The sequence below is a fragment of the Lutra lutra genome, chromosome 8 (assembly GCF_902655055.1).
Source record: "Lutra lutra chromosome 8, mLutLut1.2, whole genome shotgun sequence".
Taxonomy (NCBI): domain Eukaryota; kingdom Metazoa; phylum Chordata; class Mammalia; order Carnivora; family Mustelidae; genus Lutra; species Lutra lutra.
Window position 1 is genome coordinate 15,215,436 of NC_062285.1, and position 17,960 is coordinate 15,233,395.

The following is a 17,960-nucleotide window of genomic DNA, read 5'->3' on the forward strand; positions in this document are numbered from 1 at the left end:
CCCCAAATGAACAGTTATTGTGCACAAAATTTTCTACCCCTTTCAGTTCATTTAGCAACAATTCAGAACTGCATATGAGACTTTTCTTTCCCAGTAAGCTGCATCTTGTTTACTTACCCATGTAAATACAATATAATTCTCAAGTTATACATTTCTGAGCTTCTGATTTCAGAGGATTTTATCTTCAGGTTCTTACCTCTGAATTGTTAAGGTGACATTTGTGAGTTCCTGAAAACCAGCCATCACTTGAACATTGGTCAATGTCCACTTTCTGAAGATTTATGTCAACTTTCATAACACCCCTTAAAAACAGAGAAAGATAAGAGCAAATTAATCCGAGCCCTTATAATTTCTAATTCTGTATCCCATCCCAGAAATTAGACAAATCAACACCAAGAGTGCACTAAAAATGTTCACATTGCCCACTTATATTCAACTAAAGTGTACCAAGTGAAGATAGGGACACGATACAACAGAATCAGCAAGTATTAGTTTTACTTAAGTCCCTGTATTGTTCACTGTCTTCAGCTCCCTGCGTAATGCGTGGCACATAGAGGTGCTCAATAAATACTTGTGGATTGAGTAAACTCCAGTTAGTATTGCTCTGGACATGGTAGAAAAGTCGACTCTAAAATAACACCTGCTCCCAGTACCTCTTCTCAAAGCAAAGCCCTCACCTCCTTTCTTTCTTTTCCTATTTCCCAGTGTGGGACAAGGGATGGGGGAGGGGGAGGGGCTGGATAGCATCTTTCCTCTGATCTTCTATCACAGTGACTTTAAACAGGGCTTTGCAAGGGAATCAAAAGCAAAAATGAACTTTTGGGACTTCATAAGATAAAGAGCTTCTGTACAGCAGAGGAACCAGTCCATAAAACTAAGAGGCAACCCACAGAATGGAAGAAGATATTTGCAAATGACATTACAGATAAAAGGCTAGTATCCAAGATGTATAAAGAACTTCTCAAACTCAACACCCGAAAAACAAATAATGAAGCCAAAAAATGGGCAGAAGACATGAACAGACATTTCTCCAAAGAAGACACACAAATAGCTAACAGGCACATGAAGAAAATGTTCAACATCATTAGCCAGCCATCAGGGAAATACATATCAAAACCACAATGAGATACCACCTTATACCAGTTAGAATGTCCAAAATTAACAAGGCAGGAAACAACATGTGTTGGAGAGGATGTGGAGAAAGGGGAACCCTCTTACACTGTTGGTGGGAATGCAAACTGGTGCAGCCACTCTGGAAAATAATATGGAGGCTCTTCAAAAAGTTAAAACTAGAGCTACTCTATGACCCAGCAATTGCACTACTGGGTATTTACCCCAAAGATACAGATGTAGTGAAAAGAAGGGGCACATGCACCCCAATGTTCATAACAGCAATGTCCAATAGCCAAACTGTGGAAAGAGCTGAGATGCCCTTCAACAGATGAATGGATAAAGAAGATGTGGTTCACATATATGATGGAATATTATTATTCAGCCATCAGAAAGGATGAATACACACCATTTGCACTGACATGGATGGGACTGGAGGGGATTATGCTAAGTGATATAAGTCAAGCAGAGAGTGTCAATTATCATATGGTCTCACTCATATGTGGAACATAAGGAATAGCACAGAGGACATTAGGAGAAGGAAGGGAAAACTGAAGGGAGGTAAGTCAGAGGGGGAGATGAGCCATAAGAGACTATGGACTCCAGGAAACAATCTGAGAGTTTCATAGGGGAGGGGAGCGGGGGGATGGAGTTGCCCGGTTATAGGTATTAAGGAGGGAATGTGTTGTAATGAGCACTGGGTGTTATACACAAATAATGAATCATGGAACACTACATTAAAAACATGATGAGCTGTATGGTGACTAACATAACATAATTCAAACAAACAAACAAAAAACCAGCACTTTAGGTCTCCCAGTATTCCACACCAGAGATTTGCACCGTCTACAGAAGTGCTGATTAGCATTTTTCTTCTCTTAAATCTGGAAACAAAAACACTGCATTTCACTTAGCCATTTGAGAAAAATCACTAAGAAAGAGAACTCACAAATTCAGAGCCAAAAGCAAAACTGCAAAGAAAGCTCCAGTTTTATCTCAGATTTCTCCATTTTCTCCAACCGATCTTCCAACAATATCCTAAGATCCCTCTCTTCTGTATTTCAGCACCATGAGCACTACCAGCAGCAGAAACATCTTTCCTACAGTGAACTTTCATAGCTGTACATTTACATTAAAGTAAATATTCTGTGTTCTGGGGCCTAAAGCTCAAAGCTTTGTAATGTCATTTTTCACAAACTTGAGTAAAGTATAAAACCTCATTAAAATCCACTAAAATAAAAACACATTTTTAAGGTCTCCTGTTCCTAATTTAAACTACTTTCATTATGTATTATTAAATATGTACAAATATAAAGTTAGGTTCAAATTCTTCATATTACACTTCTTGTAGCTATAAAAAAACACCCACAAAATCACAAAGTAAGTACAAACAAAACTATCAAGTCAACAAAATTTAAATTTAATATATTAATTTAAAACACCAATGATTATGCTTTACGAAGCTGAACACCTCTCAGAACAGGAATATGGTACAGACTGTAGCCAGCCTATTTTACTACATGCTATGACTCATTTCTCTCTTTTCTTCTTTTAAACTACTGTGAAATCTTCTGACAGAGTAGCTTACTGTCATTTGGGCTTCACTTAAGGTGAGTAAGTCTTTTACATTTTTAAAGGATGCCTCTGAGTTTTTCTTATTAACCTGCCACAAAATACTACACTAAGTAGTGGTAACATGCTCAAAAGAAACACAAAACAGAGACACCAAAATCTCCTGTTAGTATTTGGTTTCCAGATAGCCCAGAATATGTGTAAGTTAAATTGTCAGAGGACCACTGGAACGAAATCCTAAAAATGATCATAGAAAACTCACAAATCCTTCATCGAAATAGACCTTTATTTGCAAACTACTATTATTCTTGGCCATAATTCTATAAAACAAGTGCCTGTTCATGTGATAAATAAATGAATTCCCAGGTAACCTAATGCCTTAATGAATTTCACTTCCTTGCTCTTTCAACAAATACTTCTTATCTAGTGTGAGCATACCACTATAAGAGATACAACGAAGGTGAACAGCATAGGCCCAAATATAAAAATGTTGGAACATTTAATGAGAAAAGATGGTAAATTGTGGGAAATTTGGGAAGCTATCATTTAGGGTATAGCCGATATTCCATAAACACTTGTTCATTTTTTGGCTGTCTTTACTAGCAGGCCTTTGAACTATGTCCCACATAGGTCACACCAATCATGCAAGCCCACTCTAGGCTACTTCATGCTCTTTGAAAAATAACATACTCATTTGTTTTTCATTCATTCAGTAAGTGTATGTTGAGTTAAGCACTCAGTTTTGGGCCAAAACTGTTCTTGGCCTTTGAAACACAACAGTAAGCAGAAAAAAAAGTTCCTGCCTCCATGGGGCTTAACTCTGGTGTGGGACAAATAATAAATGACAGCTATAACAAGTAAGTGAATTTGCTATATATTACAAAGTAACAAGTACAATGGCGGGAAAAACAAAACAAAACAAAACAAAACTTCAAGCCGGTGAGGGGAATGGGATTTGTTTGTTTGTTTGTTTGTTTTTTAAAGAGCGGACAGATTTCTAACCCAACCAATGACTCAGGCTCATATCACACTCTAAGTTACCAGCCATCTTCAATAACACAATATTCCCTACTGGCCTGTTACTGTCCACCACATTTCGGTGTTCTGCCATGAATGGCTTATTGAGAATGTTTCTGTAAGTAATAAACTAATAAAACTATATATTTGTATTTGTTCCACATCTGTTAGTAAGAGCGAGGTCAAGTTTCCCTCACCTATCCTGCTACACTGAACGAATTCAGTCACAAGAGAGTGCACATGTTCCGCCTTGCTCCCGGACATGAGCCACGTTGGGGTTTCCCGGAGGCTACAATTAACTCTGGTCCCATTCCTGGGGGAACTGGCTTAAGAAAAAGATATCTTAATCACTGAGAATTTTCCCTCTTGATTCTTGGTTCCGACCTTAAGCTCAGCTCGCGAAGCTTTCCGGTCTTTGTGCAAAACCACCAAAGGTAATGAGTCGTGAGTTTACCAGCTGGGAAATCAGCACTGACTCATCTTCATAAGCATCGTTGCCTCCGTGCCTGGAGACCTACAAAGCCCTCGGGGAGGTGCGGGTGACTTCCGGAGGGGAAAGTGGAGGTTTGGGGGATTAAGTGGGAAGAGAACTCTCTCTGCGGAGGAAGGTATCCGGCTGAAAACCACACAGAGGCGAAACCACTCACGAGACACCCCTCCGCGGACAGAGGTTGGGCAGGGCTACGAGCCTCGCAGCGCCTGCGCAGAGCGTCCCCTGAGCGAGTGCCTCTGGGGGTGGAAGTGCTGCTCGCACATCCGGTGAGCCGGCGCCGCTGGGAAGCTCTGGGGGTGTGTAAGTGGCTGCGGTTTCCTGGGCTGAGGACTGGAAAGCAAGGGCCAAAAAAGCCTGGTAAGTGGCCTCTAGAGAAGAAAATATTAGCAAGTTATATCCCCCAACACCTGGATGCTTAGCTGATCTGCAGACGGGCATTTTTGTGTCCTTGTCTGACACCTGAAACACAACAAGCCCACAATGGGATTCATCCTCCACCCAAATTTTCAGTTCCCCTAATGTTCTTTGTCCGTGATTGCGCCTCCGTCCTTCCAGTTATCCGATAACCTGTTGTGAAACCAACCCCCAACTCAAAACAAGTGCCACCTTCCCTCGATCATACTCCCTGGATCCTCCTTGTATTGTAACCTTTCCCCTCCATTTTTACTATTACTGCCTTGGTTCAGGTCTTCACCTCTCGCAAGGCTAAAAACTTTTTACAATCATTTACTGATTGAGTTGTGTCTCAGATTGCTCCAGGAAGATCTTGTTCCTGAAGTGTATATGATTTAAGGTCCTTCTCTAACAAACAGACACAAAATCATGAATACACATATTACAATATGACCTTTGGCCTTATATCTTTGCCTTTTAACTGCAGTGTGGATAGTAAGATCATTACCAGAAGCTATTTCTATGCCAGTAGTACAAACTACTTTAATATATATTACTGGGGTGCCTGGGTGGCACAGTACCTTAAGCATTCCACTCTTGGTTTCCAGACAGGTCACGATCTCAAGGTCCTGGGTTGTAGCCTCTGCTCGTCTCAGCTCAGCGGGGAGTCTGCTTGAGAATCTCCCTTTCCCTTTGCCCCTCCTGCCCCTGCTATCTGTCTGTCTCCCTCCCTCTCAAATAAATAGATAAGTCATATATATCTATATATCTATATATATATATATAGTATATATATATATACTATATATGTATGTATTACTAAATAATGCTGAACTTTCCCTTAGGTGGTTTCCAAAATACCATAGCCTAGGAAAAATGTATTAGAAGCAAGTTAAGTAGAAAGAGACCATTGCAGTTAAAATATCCTCCTTTTTCAAATTTTACAGAAAAACATATGACCACAAAACTCATTCCTAGTGTTCATTCTAGGACTTTAGAAGGTTTCCGTGAAAGCCAAGGGCATTGGAGCTTAAGCATCACACTCTGTTGTCTATGTAATCTTTGAAATATGTCCATCTGATCCTAATGATTTCCAGCTTAAAGTCAGTATTTCCCACTGTCCTAAAGAATAAAATCCAAGCTCTTTGGCATAACGTTGTATCATAACCCTCCTACTACTGACATCACCAACCACTCTTCTGCACACATTCTTTGTTCCAAACAATTCACAATTACATGTGGTGTTCTTAAAAACTTATGCTATCTCAGAAAACCATTCTTTTATACATTTCTTTATACCTGAAGTCCCTTTCCCTAAACTGTGCTTTAACAATCATAGCTCCTCCCTGACTTTCTGAAGCCTTTCATAAACTCTGACTTAGAAGCTACTTCCCTATTCTTACCATAATATGCTATACTTACCTTCTTTATACTTTAATGATCTGTTTTCCCCACCAGACTAAAATTTCCATAGCTCAAGTCTTTGTAATACTTCTAGCTCCTGTGTGTGTGTGTGTACACACCATATCTTCTTTATCCACTCATTAGTCAGTGGACAATAGGGCTCTTTCCATAATTTGGCTCTTGTTGATAATTCTGCTATAACATTGGAGTGCATAATCATGGGGAGTGGCAGGGAGAGGGAAAAGCAGTTTCCCTGCCGAGCAAGGAGCCTGATGTGGGACTTGACCCCAGAACCCTGGGATCATGACCTGAGCCGAAGGTGGATAGATGCCTGACCAACTGAACCACCCAGGTGTCCCAAGATCTGTAGTTTAACAGTGTTGCACTAACATTACTTTCTTAGTTTTGATAGTTTTACCATGGTTACATAAGATTTTAATGTTACTGGAAGTTGAGTAAATGGTATGTGGGAACTTTCTCTACTATTTTTGCCAATCTTCTTAAAATCTAAAATTATTTCAAAATAGTTAGAACTTCTCAATTATAAAAACAGCTAAAGTTCTTTGAAAAGATGAATAAGAGACTCAAGTATTTAAAAATACACAAATAAAAGAAAATAGGCAAATAAATATAGTGAAAAAATACAAAAGAATGCTCTAAAAAACAGTATTATGATTAGTGATTCTCTAATAAACTTTTAAAAACTAGAGTTAATGAAAAAAGTATAAATTGTTAGAAAAATATAAAATGGCAAACTTGCCCAAGAAGGAATATAAAACTTGAACAGGACAATAAGTATAAAAAAAATTAAATCATTCACCTGCCAGAAAAGCTTCAGGCTTACATGTTTTATCTACGAATTCTACCAAACTTTTAAGAAATAGTTCTTATATTTTTACAAATTTTTAAAATAAAAATATAACAAAAACAATGCAGTTTATGTGATTTTGATTCCAAACCACATGACAACAATACCTAAAAAAAAATGTAGCCCTCTTTTAACTACATATAGATCCAAGAATCCTAAGGGAAATATTGGCTAAATAAAATGTTAAAATATCTTAAAATAATTATAAATCATGATCCACTAGAGTATATCTTAAGAATGAAAGGAGGTTTTAATGTGAGAAAATCTATCAACGAGGGAAAATGGTTGCTGAGTAGGAGGACCACAAGCTTGTCTCATCCCGTGAATATAACTAACCATTTTAAATCATCCTCATATCCCAGAGATTGACCTGAAGACTAGCAGAGCAAACTCTACAACTAAAGGTTGAAAGAGGTCACATTGAAGAAGATAGAAAGTGTGGATACAGATTTTGGGAGAGAAGCAGATTATGGCTGCTATAGTAGGGACGGAGTGGTATTAGAGAAGAGTGAGAGACACGCTAGCACATAGGGAGTGATGGGAAAGTAGAATCCCATAGCAGTTGGCTCGGAAGGTGAGAGGGCCCAAATTTCATGACTTCTTGCCACCAGTAAGGCATAAAGCCTGGAGTAATAAAAGTCATTGGGCTTGGCTATGATAGAGCCCCAAGGGCACTGAACTGTTCTTGGAGAGAAGGCAGGCAAACAACCTATGGGCACACATCATGGAAACAATAATCTGAAGAGCTCCTGGGGCACATAATGGGGAGGTTATTGGCCCATATCAGAGCACATACTAGAGAGTGTTCGTGGACAGAACCCCTTCAAGAACAAAGGAAGTGGCTAGTGCCATTTTTCTCCCCTGCTTCTCTGCATAAGCACAGGGCCAACTGTGGGAACTAGTACAGCTCTGACACCCACTACCTAAACTGCTTACACCAAACCCCACCACACCATGCTCCAGTGAAACTACCCTTCCCAGTCATGTCTCAGTCCCATTATAGTGGATTCCCCCATCCCCAACCCCACCCCCACAGAAGACCAGCCCAAGCCCCTGCAAACACTGCATTTCCCAATGTAGGCACTTAAGTTTCTGCAGTGGTGGCGACAGGTCTCATTTCACAAACATATCAGAGCACACCTAGTTAAAGCATGCCACATTCAGGTCAGGGATCAAACCTTGCCCACAACAGCAAAGAGAGCCTCTGTAGACAACTGGAGTGAAAGATAAAGGTAGGAAACACACAAAAAAAGCAAAGATGAATATTTCTATAAAAAAATCAGTCAAAGAAACTCACAAGATAAAGGGATATAAAATATAGAAATAAATACCTACATCGTGGGGAAGAGATGGGAAAAGAATGGGTTCAAAATTAAATGAACATCAACTTAATATAGATTGCTGTATGCAGAAGAGGTTATATACAAACCTATTGGTACCAATATATCAAAAACCACTAATAAATATGCAAAGAATAAAGAGAAAAAAACCCAAATATATCATTAATGAAAATCAGCAAACCATGAAACAGAAAAAGAAAGGATCAGAGAAAATCTTCAGAAATAACCACAAAACAAATAATAAAGATATAATAAATATGTATCTATTAGTAATATAAATGGACTAAACACTCCAGAAGTTACAGAGAGAATGGCTAAAATAACAAGACCTACCTACAGACTGCCTATAAGAAACTCATTTTAGACCTAAACCTACCTGCAGGTTAAAAGTGAGTGAATGGAGAAACATCTGTCATGCAAATGGATGTCAAAAGAAAGCTGGAGTAGCAATACTTGTATTGGAGCAAATGGACTTTAAAACAAAGACTATAATAAGAGACAAAGGAGGACACTATATAATATTAAAGCACACAATCCAACAAGAAGATATAACAATTGTAAATATTTATGCACCCAATGTAGATGCGCCCAAATACATAAAACAGTTAATAACAAGCATAAAGGAATTAATTGATAATATTACAATGATAGTAGGGAACTTTAACACCCAGTTACATCAATGAACAGATCATCTTAACAGAAAATCAACAAGGAAATAATGGCTTTGAATGACACAATGAAACAAGTGGATTTAACAGATATATATCCTGAACATTCCATCCTAAGCAGAATACACGTCCTTTTCAAATGCACATGGAACGTTCTCCAGAATAGATCACATATTAGCCCACAGAACAAGCCTCAACAAATTCAAAATCAAAGTCATACTATGTATCTTTTCTAACTACTATGTTATGAAACTAGAAGCCAACCATAAGAAAACATTTGAGAAGACAACAAATACATGGATGTTAAATAATATACTGCTAAACAATGAATTGGTCAACCAGGAAATAAAAGAAGAAATTAAAAAGTAACATGGAAAAAAATGAAAATGAGAACAAAATGGTCCAAAATCTTTGGGATACAGCAAAAGCAATTCTGAGAGGGAAAATCATAGCAATACAGGCCTACCTCAAGAAACAAGAAAAATCTCAAATAAAAACCTACCCTTACATCTGAAGGAGCTAAAAAAAGAAGAATAAGCAAAACATAAAACCATCAGAAGGAAGGAAATTATAAAGATTAGAGCAGAAAAAAATGATATAGAAACTTAAAAAAACAGAACAGATCAATGAAACCGGGAGCTGATTCTTTGAAAAAAAAAAATCAATAAAATTGATTCATCTAGCCAGATGTATCAAGAAAAAAAGAGAAAGGACTCAGACACAATCACAAAGAGGAGAAATAACAACCAACACCTCAGTAGTACAAACAAGAGAATATTATGAAAAACTATATGCCAACAAATTGAACAATTCCTATAAACATATAAACTACCAAAACTGAAACAGGAAGAAATAGAAAATTTGAAGAGACCAATAACCAACAAAGAAATTGAGTTGGTAGTCAAAAAGCTCTCAACAAAGAAAAGTCCAGGACCAGATAGCTTCACAGGTAGATTCTATCAAATATTTTTAAAAGAGTTAATACCTATTCTTCTCAGACTATTCCAAAAAACAGAAAAGGAAGGAAAATTTCCAGTTTCATTCTATGAGGCCAGCATAACCCTGATACCAAAACTAGATAATGATATTAATAAAAAAGAGAACTATAGGCCAATATCTCTAATGAACATAGAAGCAAAATCCTCAGCAAAATACTAGCAAACTGAATTCAACAATTCATTTAAAAAAATCATTCACCACGATCAAGTGGGATTACTCCTGGGTAGCAAAGGTGGTTCAATATTCACAAAGAAATCAATATCACATCAATAAGAGAAAGGATAAGAACCATATGATTATTTTAATAGACACAGGAAAAGCATTTAACAAAGTATAATATCCATTCATGATTAAAAAAAAAAACACTCAACAAAGTAGAGATAGAGGGGAAAAAACTCAATATAATGAAGGCCATATGTGAAAAACCCACAGCTATTATCATCCTCAATGCAGAAAACAGAGCTCTTACCCTAAGGTCAGGAACAAGACAAAGATGTCCACTCTCATCACTTTATTCAACATAGTACTGGAAGTCCTAGCCTCAGCAATCAGAAAACAAAAATAAAAGGCATCCCAATTGGTAAAGAAGTAGTAAAACTTTGAGTATTTGCAGATGACATGATACTAATATATAGAAAACCTAAAAGACTCTACTAAAAACTTGCTAGAACTGATAATTCCATAAAGTCTCAGGATACAAAATCAATGTACAGAAATCTGTTGCCCTTTTTTACACTAATAATGACATAGCAGAAAGAGTAAATTAAGAAAACAATCCCATTTGTAATTGCACCAAAAATAATGATACCTAGGAATAAACCTAGCCAAAGAGATAAGGAAAACTATAAACTCTAAAAACTCAAACTCTAAAAACTATAAAACGCTGGTGAAAGAAATTGAAGAGAACACAAAGAAATGGAAAGACATTCCATGCCTATGGATTAGAAGAATGAATATCGTTAAAATGTCTATACTACCCAAACCAACCTACACATTTAATGCAATTCCTATCAAAATAATGACAGCATTTTCACGAGCTAGAACAACTAACTCTAAAATTTATATGGAACCATAAAGACCCTGAAGAGCCAAAGCAATCTTGAAAAAGAAAATCAAAGCTGGAGGCATCACAATTCAGACTTTCAAGTTATATTATAAAGCTGTAGTGATAGTATGGTACTGGCACAAAAATAGACATATAGATCAATAGAACAGAATAGAAAACCCAGAAATAAACCAACAATCATATGGTCAATTAACCTTTGACAAAGCAGAAAAGAATGCCCAACAGGGAAAGTCACTTCAAGTAGTGTTGGGAAAACTGGGTAGCAACATACATAGGAATGAAACTGGGCCATTTTTTATACCACACACAAAAATAAATTCAAAATGAAGTAAGGACCTAAATTTGAGACCTGAAACTATAAAAATTCTAGAAGAGGAACCAGGCAATAACCTCTTTAACATCAGCCATAGCAACTTTTTTCTAGAGGCAAGGGATACAAAAGCAAAAATAAAGTACAGGGAAAAAAAATATATATATATATAAAAGCTTTTGCACAATGAAGAGGAAAAAAATCAACAAAACTGAAAGGTAACCTACTGAATAGAAGAAGTTATTTGCAAATGACATACCTTATAGAGGTTTAGTATCCAAAATACATAATAACTTATATACCTCAACACCAAAAAACCCCTCAATAATCCAATTAAAAATTGGCAGAAGACATGAACATACATTTCTCCAAAGAACACATACAGATGACCAACAGACACATGAAAAGATGTTCATCATCACTTAGTATCAGGGAAATGCAAATCAAATCTACAATGAGATGTCACTTCCCACCTGTTAGAATGGCTAAAATCAACAACACAAGAAACAACTGGTGTTTGTAAGGTTCACTGTTGTTGGGAATGCAAACTGGCGCAGCCACTGTACAAAAACAGTGTGGCGCTTCCTCCAAAAGTTAATCACACTACTGGGTATTTATCCAAAGAATCCATGAACCCCTCTGTTTATAGCTGCATTATTTACAATAGACAAGTTACGGAAGAAGCTCAAGTGCCCATTGATTGATGAATGGATAAAGAAAAAGAGGTGTTATATATAAATATATAATCACACAATGGAATATTAGTCATAAAAAAGAATAAAATCTTGTCATTTGCAACAACATGGGTGAAACAAGAGATATAACAATAATAAGCCTGTCAGAGAAAGACAGAGACCATATGATTTCACACATATGTGAAAATTAAGAAACGAAATAAATAAGCAGAGGGGGAAAAAAGTGAAATAGAGACAAATCAAGAAATAGACTCTTAACTATAGAGAACAAACTGATGGTTAGCAGAGGGGAGAAGGTGTGGGCAATGGGTTAAATAGATGATGGGGATTAGGTAATACGCTTATTGTGATGAATGATGGGGACATACGGGATTGTTGAATCACTATATTGTATACCTGAAATTAATAGAACACTGTATGTTAACTAGAATTAAAAACTTAAAAAGCTGGGACGCCTGGGTGGCTCAGTTGGTTGGGCAACTGCCTTCATCTCAGGTCATGAGCCTGGAGTCCCAGAATCAAGTCCTACATCGGACTCCCTACTCAACAGGGAGTTTGCTTCTTCTGCCTGCCCTTCCCCACTCTTGTGCATGTTCACGTGTGCGCGCACTCTCTCTCTCTCTCTCAAATAAATAAAATCTTTTAAAATTTAAAAAAAAATTTAAAAAGCTAAAAAAAAAGTAACAGTGAAATTCACAACTTTAATATAAGAAGTGAGAAAAATTATCTGATTGTTGTAATCAAGATAAAAGCAGATTACAAAATTCTACCACCTAATTTCCATTAACAATGAAATAGAAATAAAGAGCACTTTCTTAACTTGATAAAGATTGCTTCTATCAACGATATGTTTAAAGGAGAAACTTTACGATGTTACCTTTAAGGCAAGAGTGCTTACAGTCTCTGATGCTGTTTAATATAGTACTGAAAGTCACAACTAATTCTATAAAGAAAACATTTATATGTAAAGTTCAGAAGAGATTAAACCATCATTATTTGTAGATGATCATTTATCTGGCAATAAAATCAACAGACAAATATGAGAATAATAAGAAAGTTCAGCAAGGTTGATGGACAGCAGATCAATGTACAAAAATCAATAGCATTTATCTATATTGACAATCTCCAACAAAAAATTATAACTAAAAAGATGCCATTTAAAATACCAAAAGAATCCATAAATTCTATAGTAGGTAAGTTAATCACAAATACGCAAAACCTCTATGGAGAAATTTTGAAACTGTAATGAAGGACAAAATAGAGGAGCTGAATAATATGGGGAAATATCCCATGCTCTAAGAAGGAATAATTTACTAAATTAAAAGTGTGAATTATCATTAAGTGCAGCTACAAATTTAATGCAGAACCAACTAAAATTCCATATGGATTTTTGAGAAACTTGATAGCTTGCTGTAAGTAGAATAATAAAAATAAGCTGTGAAAAGAAAAGAGGTAGGACTTGCCCAGGCTATTAGTAGGATGTACTGCCCAACCATGGCAATGAAACAATATTGACAGAAAAACAGACATGGGATGCAGTGGAACAAATTAAAGAATTCAGGAACGTATATGCATATAGCATATGGGGTACCATACACATATGATAAAGATGATAGTGTTGGGAATCTGGCTCACTAAGTGAACAAAAATAATACTTCAGTCCCTACCTAATACCACATACAAGGGTACCTCTAGATGTTAAAAACCTGACTGTGAAAGGTAAAACTTTAAAGTTAGTAGTTGATAACATAAGAGAATATTTTTTGATAAGGTATTGAAAGATTTCTTAAACCCTAAAGCATAAAACTCCCAAGGCAAATTTTTTTGGTAAGGCAAATTTTTAATAATATCAGAAATTTTTGAAAATTCTGTTCAAGGGGAAAAGATTATGAACAAAATTAACTGAAAGTTAACAGATTGGGTGATATTACAATGTCTAAAATTGACACGGAAGTAGTATCTAGAATACACCAGGATTTCTTGCAATTCAATAAATACAGAAACCCTAATAGGAAAAAGACGAAGGATATAAACAAGCATTTTACAGAAAAGTAAACCAACATGCTTACAAGCACATGAAGAGATGCTTAAGCAATTTAAAACAATAGTGAGATACCATTTTGCATTCATTAAACTGGCAAAAAATTAGAAAGCCATATAATGCCAAGTGTTGGCAGTAATGTAAGGCTCTAGGATCCTTTATTCCCTGCTGGTAAGTATGTAGATTGGTACAGCCTATCGAGAAAACAATCCTGTAATATTTTATAAAATATATTTACCCCTCTCTATGACCCAGAAATCCTGCTCTTGGGTTTACCTTTCAAAGAAATTCTCATTCAAGTCTATAAAGGGGCATCTAAATTTACCACAGTGTTATAATGGCAAAGAATTGAAAGCATTCTGGGTGCCCATCCCTTCAACTGGACAGTTTCTACACACTATGCAGTGGTAGAGTACTATATTGCAGTAGAGAAATGGACTGGTTGTGTATGTAACAACATGAAGAGATTTTTTTAAAAGAGAGTTGTGTGAATTAAAAGTAAGCAGAATGATCAGCTTTATAACAAGTATTTAATTAAAATTATTTGCACACAGATAGCATATGAACAGAAGAGCACGCTTCACAGTTTAGTTGCAAATGGGATAGGATCAAGGAAAAGTGAAAAGACTTTTTTTTTTTAAGGAGAAGAAGTGTTATTTCCTTTCTGTTCCCATCTAAATATAAAAGAGTCTAGATAGATTCATGTTTCAGTGACTTAAGTAATCTTTGTATAATTTCCTCACTTGGGGCATCTCATGCACAGAAAACACCATCGCGTAATCACCCAGCCTCTGTATCATTTAGCTCAAGCATATAACTACAAGAAATGCAAAAGAACGAACAACATAGTCTGATGCCCTCTAGAACATCTAGAATTTGACAACAGCCTGTCTTAAAGCAAGTAAATGTTCTCCTCCCCCACACTGCTTTGCAGCAGACATGTCCAGAGAAAGCTTGCCAAACTTTACATAGTGACAAACGTCTTCCATCTGTCTGGCTTCTTGTTCTTGGAAGGTTTCTTGGCAATCAGGCCACACCTTCCTCGGGAAGATCTGTACATTGTGTGTGGAAAAAAATAAATAACTCAAGTTTGATTTTTAAAGAAGAGAAAGAACCTATAAATATAAAATGAAGTAAGGTCAGCCATCAGGGAAGTAAGGTCAATCAGGAGGAACATCTATATACAATCTTTGTATTTTGGGGGCTCCTCGAGGTGATACTACTTTCAAAATTAAGTGCAGCACATCTCTTAAAATTTCTAGGCTTTAGAATTTGATAATAGATGACTGTCCCTCTGAAAAATATATTTTGAGTCTGCTACTTTTATAGAGGTAGCTGACTAATGTCTCATTTTGTGGTTTTCCTCCACTGGGATGGTTTTGAGCTTCATTTTATTTCAATTTTGAATAACAAAATTTATTTTATTTTATCAAACACATCCACAGTGTTCCTTGTATCACCTCTATCCTTTCTGAATGGGGTAGGATAATTCCTTGTCAGGGAACCCAGTACAAAGAGATTACCTATATTGATTCATTTTTTTTTTCAAGTAAGAATCCTATAAAAGAGGAAGTACTTTCTCATTTTATAGATGAGGAAAAAAGGTTCAGAAAAGTTATATAATATGTCCAAATTCATATTTGTATGTCTAGGGAGGAAAAAATGACAAAGTGTATATGTCAAGGAAAATAGATGTTTAATGTGAATGCTGTAATCTGTCTTAAAATATAAAATAATGATCTCATACCTTCAGTTTCCTGTTGATTTAATTAAAATGCCATTTATATTAGTGTTTGGCTATAGTAGCTCAATGAAAATACTTTTTTTATTAATCATTTCTTAAATTACTAAACTTGTCTCTTTTTTTTCTATTGGCTCCTATTTATGTAGATTTTTCAAGTTAAATTACCCACCTGAATAATATGCCCGGTTTTTTTTTTCACTCTAAATGACTTTTTTCTAGACTCTAATATTCTTATACAATAAAAAGTCAGCTAAGTAAGGCCATAAAGTAAATTAAAAAATGTTCCCGTTGAATTTAAAATAAGTAGCCTTGGTTAGGTACCCAATATGTGAACTAAATATAGGTTTTACTTGTATGCTTTGAACCCTATGTTTTAAGTTATCATTTACTGGGTGCTCATTATGTGTCAGACATTACGCTAGACACCCTTAAAACATCCTCACTGAAACAGTGTGGCTGATATTATTTCCCCAGTTTATAACTATTGCAATATCATTTTCCATAGATAATAGGAAATTTGGGACCAAAAAGAGATGAAATGGGTTGCCTAAGGACACACACCTAACAAGGAAAAGAGCTGAATATGATGCGCATATCCTTGATAAGGGTAACAAGACTATCAGAAGACCTCAGAGTGAATTCTTGTTCAAGTTGGTGAGTTGAGCTATATTTCTCTACCTCCACATCCAACTGTAATGACAGTAAATAAATATGAAAGGGAATGAGGCAAAATAACTGACCAGAGATTTGACATGATTCTCTGGGGTCATACTGATGATAAGCCAGAGTGGTGACAGCTGAGTCCAGGACATGAGCAGGAAAAGCCTGGAAGGGAGGTAAAAATTGCTCTTCCCGCAGACTTTTCAGAAAGATTTAAAGCTCAAAGTCAACTGGTATCAAGAACAGAAGTAGAAAATGAGGCAAACATCAAGGTGATGAATTGTAGGACATCCTTCAGTTACGCAAGTTGGCACACCTCTCCTTGTGTGCAGTAAGGGTAGTTTTTCCCAAACTGAAAACCAAGAATGATTCTGTATAGAGGAAAAGAAATACCTGGGAAGAGCTAAAACTTCTAAAATTGGCTATTAGTTCTCCCAGAGGTTTAGGGTGGGACAGAGACCACCAGCTTCCTTTTCAGACATCCTAAAGTGATTGAAGCCTGACAATCAATGAAGAGGTCTACTGAGGAACTAGGCCTAGACACTGGACACAAGGCTTCATGTCCCCTAGCTGTGTAGATTAACCTAGCCCTTCAGTCAGAAAATGGATGACTAAGGATCATATTTGAGATGAACAGGTAGCATAAGGAAGAACTGGTATGAAAAAGCAAAACAGCCAAACCAGGAACAAACAGCAATAATTCAGGCAACAGAAGAAAATTTAATAAGTATTTTAATTTTCTCAAGGAGATTTAGGAAAATAAACATACAATTATGAAAAACAACCAGAGCAAGAAAGAGTTCATAGAAATTAAAAGAGACTTCCAAATGAAAACTAATTTACTAAAAAGGAAAAAAAATAAGAAAATTTCCTACAAGGGAAGGTAAAGAGCAAAAGATGAAAAAAATGAGAGGAAAGTTAAGAAATATGGAGATCAATCCAGAAAGTCAAATATCTAACTCTTAGAAGTTCCAGAAAGAGAAAAGGATAGGAGAAAGTCATTTTAAGCAATCACAAAAGAAATTTCTGAGTGGAAAAATCTAAAAGGGCCAACTAAGTGGTAAGGTTGATGAATAAAAAGAATCACATCTAAGCACATCATCATGAATATTCAGAACCCCAAGGGAGAAGAAAAGATCTTAAAAGTTCCTATGAAGAGAAAAGAAGTACCTACAAAAGTGTAATAAATCAGGTTAATATCAAAATTTTTTAGCAGCATCAATGAATGCTGAAAACAATGTCTTTAAAATTCTGAGGGCAAAATGACTTTGAACCTATAACTCTGTATTCTGACAAACAATCAATCATGCACAAGACATGTTTTCAGACATGGGAAGACTTAGAAATTTTACTTAGAAAGTACCTGAAATGCTTAGAAAGTATTTGAAATTATACTCCACAAGATGAAAAAATAAGAACTGTAGACATAAGAGGACCTGTATTCAACACAGAGTTGGATTCAAAATTCCAATAATTTGGTAAGATTTCCATGATGGTTATTCTGCTGAAGACCTAAAGCAACTTGTACAAATTATTGTACAAGTTGGGACTTGTATTGTACTTATTGGGACTCCAACAAG

At 36.1% G+C, this 17,960-nt stretch overlaps 1 protein-coding gene and 1 long non-coding RNA gene across 2 annotated transcripts in view; one reads left to right on the forward strand and one right to left on the reverse strand.

The window, feature by feature from the left end:
* The window catches only part of GPR158 (G protein-coupled receptor 158), a 424,695-nt gene that overhangs the window by 392,726 nt on the left and 14,009 nt on the right, over nt 1-17,960 (reverse strand). Inside the window, exon 2 of the mRNA XM_047741925.1 lies at nt 197-302. Coding sequence (XP_047597881.1) covers nt 197-302 — 106 coding nt within the window. The remainder of the gene's footprint in view (nt 1-196; nt 303-17,960) is intronic.
* Nucleotides 4,469-17,960, forward strand: part of LOC125107152 (uncharacterized) — a 48,322-nt gene continuing 34,830 nt past the window's right edge. Inside the window, exon 1 of the long non-coding RNA XR_007129471.1 lies at nt 4,469-4,549. This is a non-coding gene — a long non-coding RNA (uncharacterized LOC125107152). The remainder of the gene's footprint in view (nt 4,550-17,960) is intronic.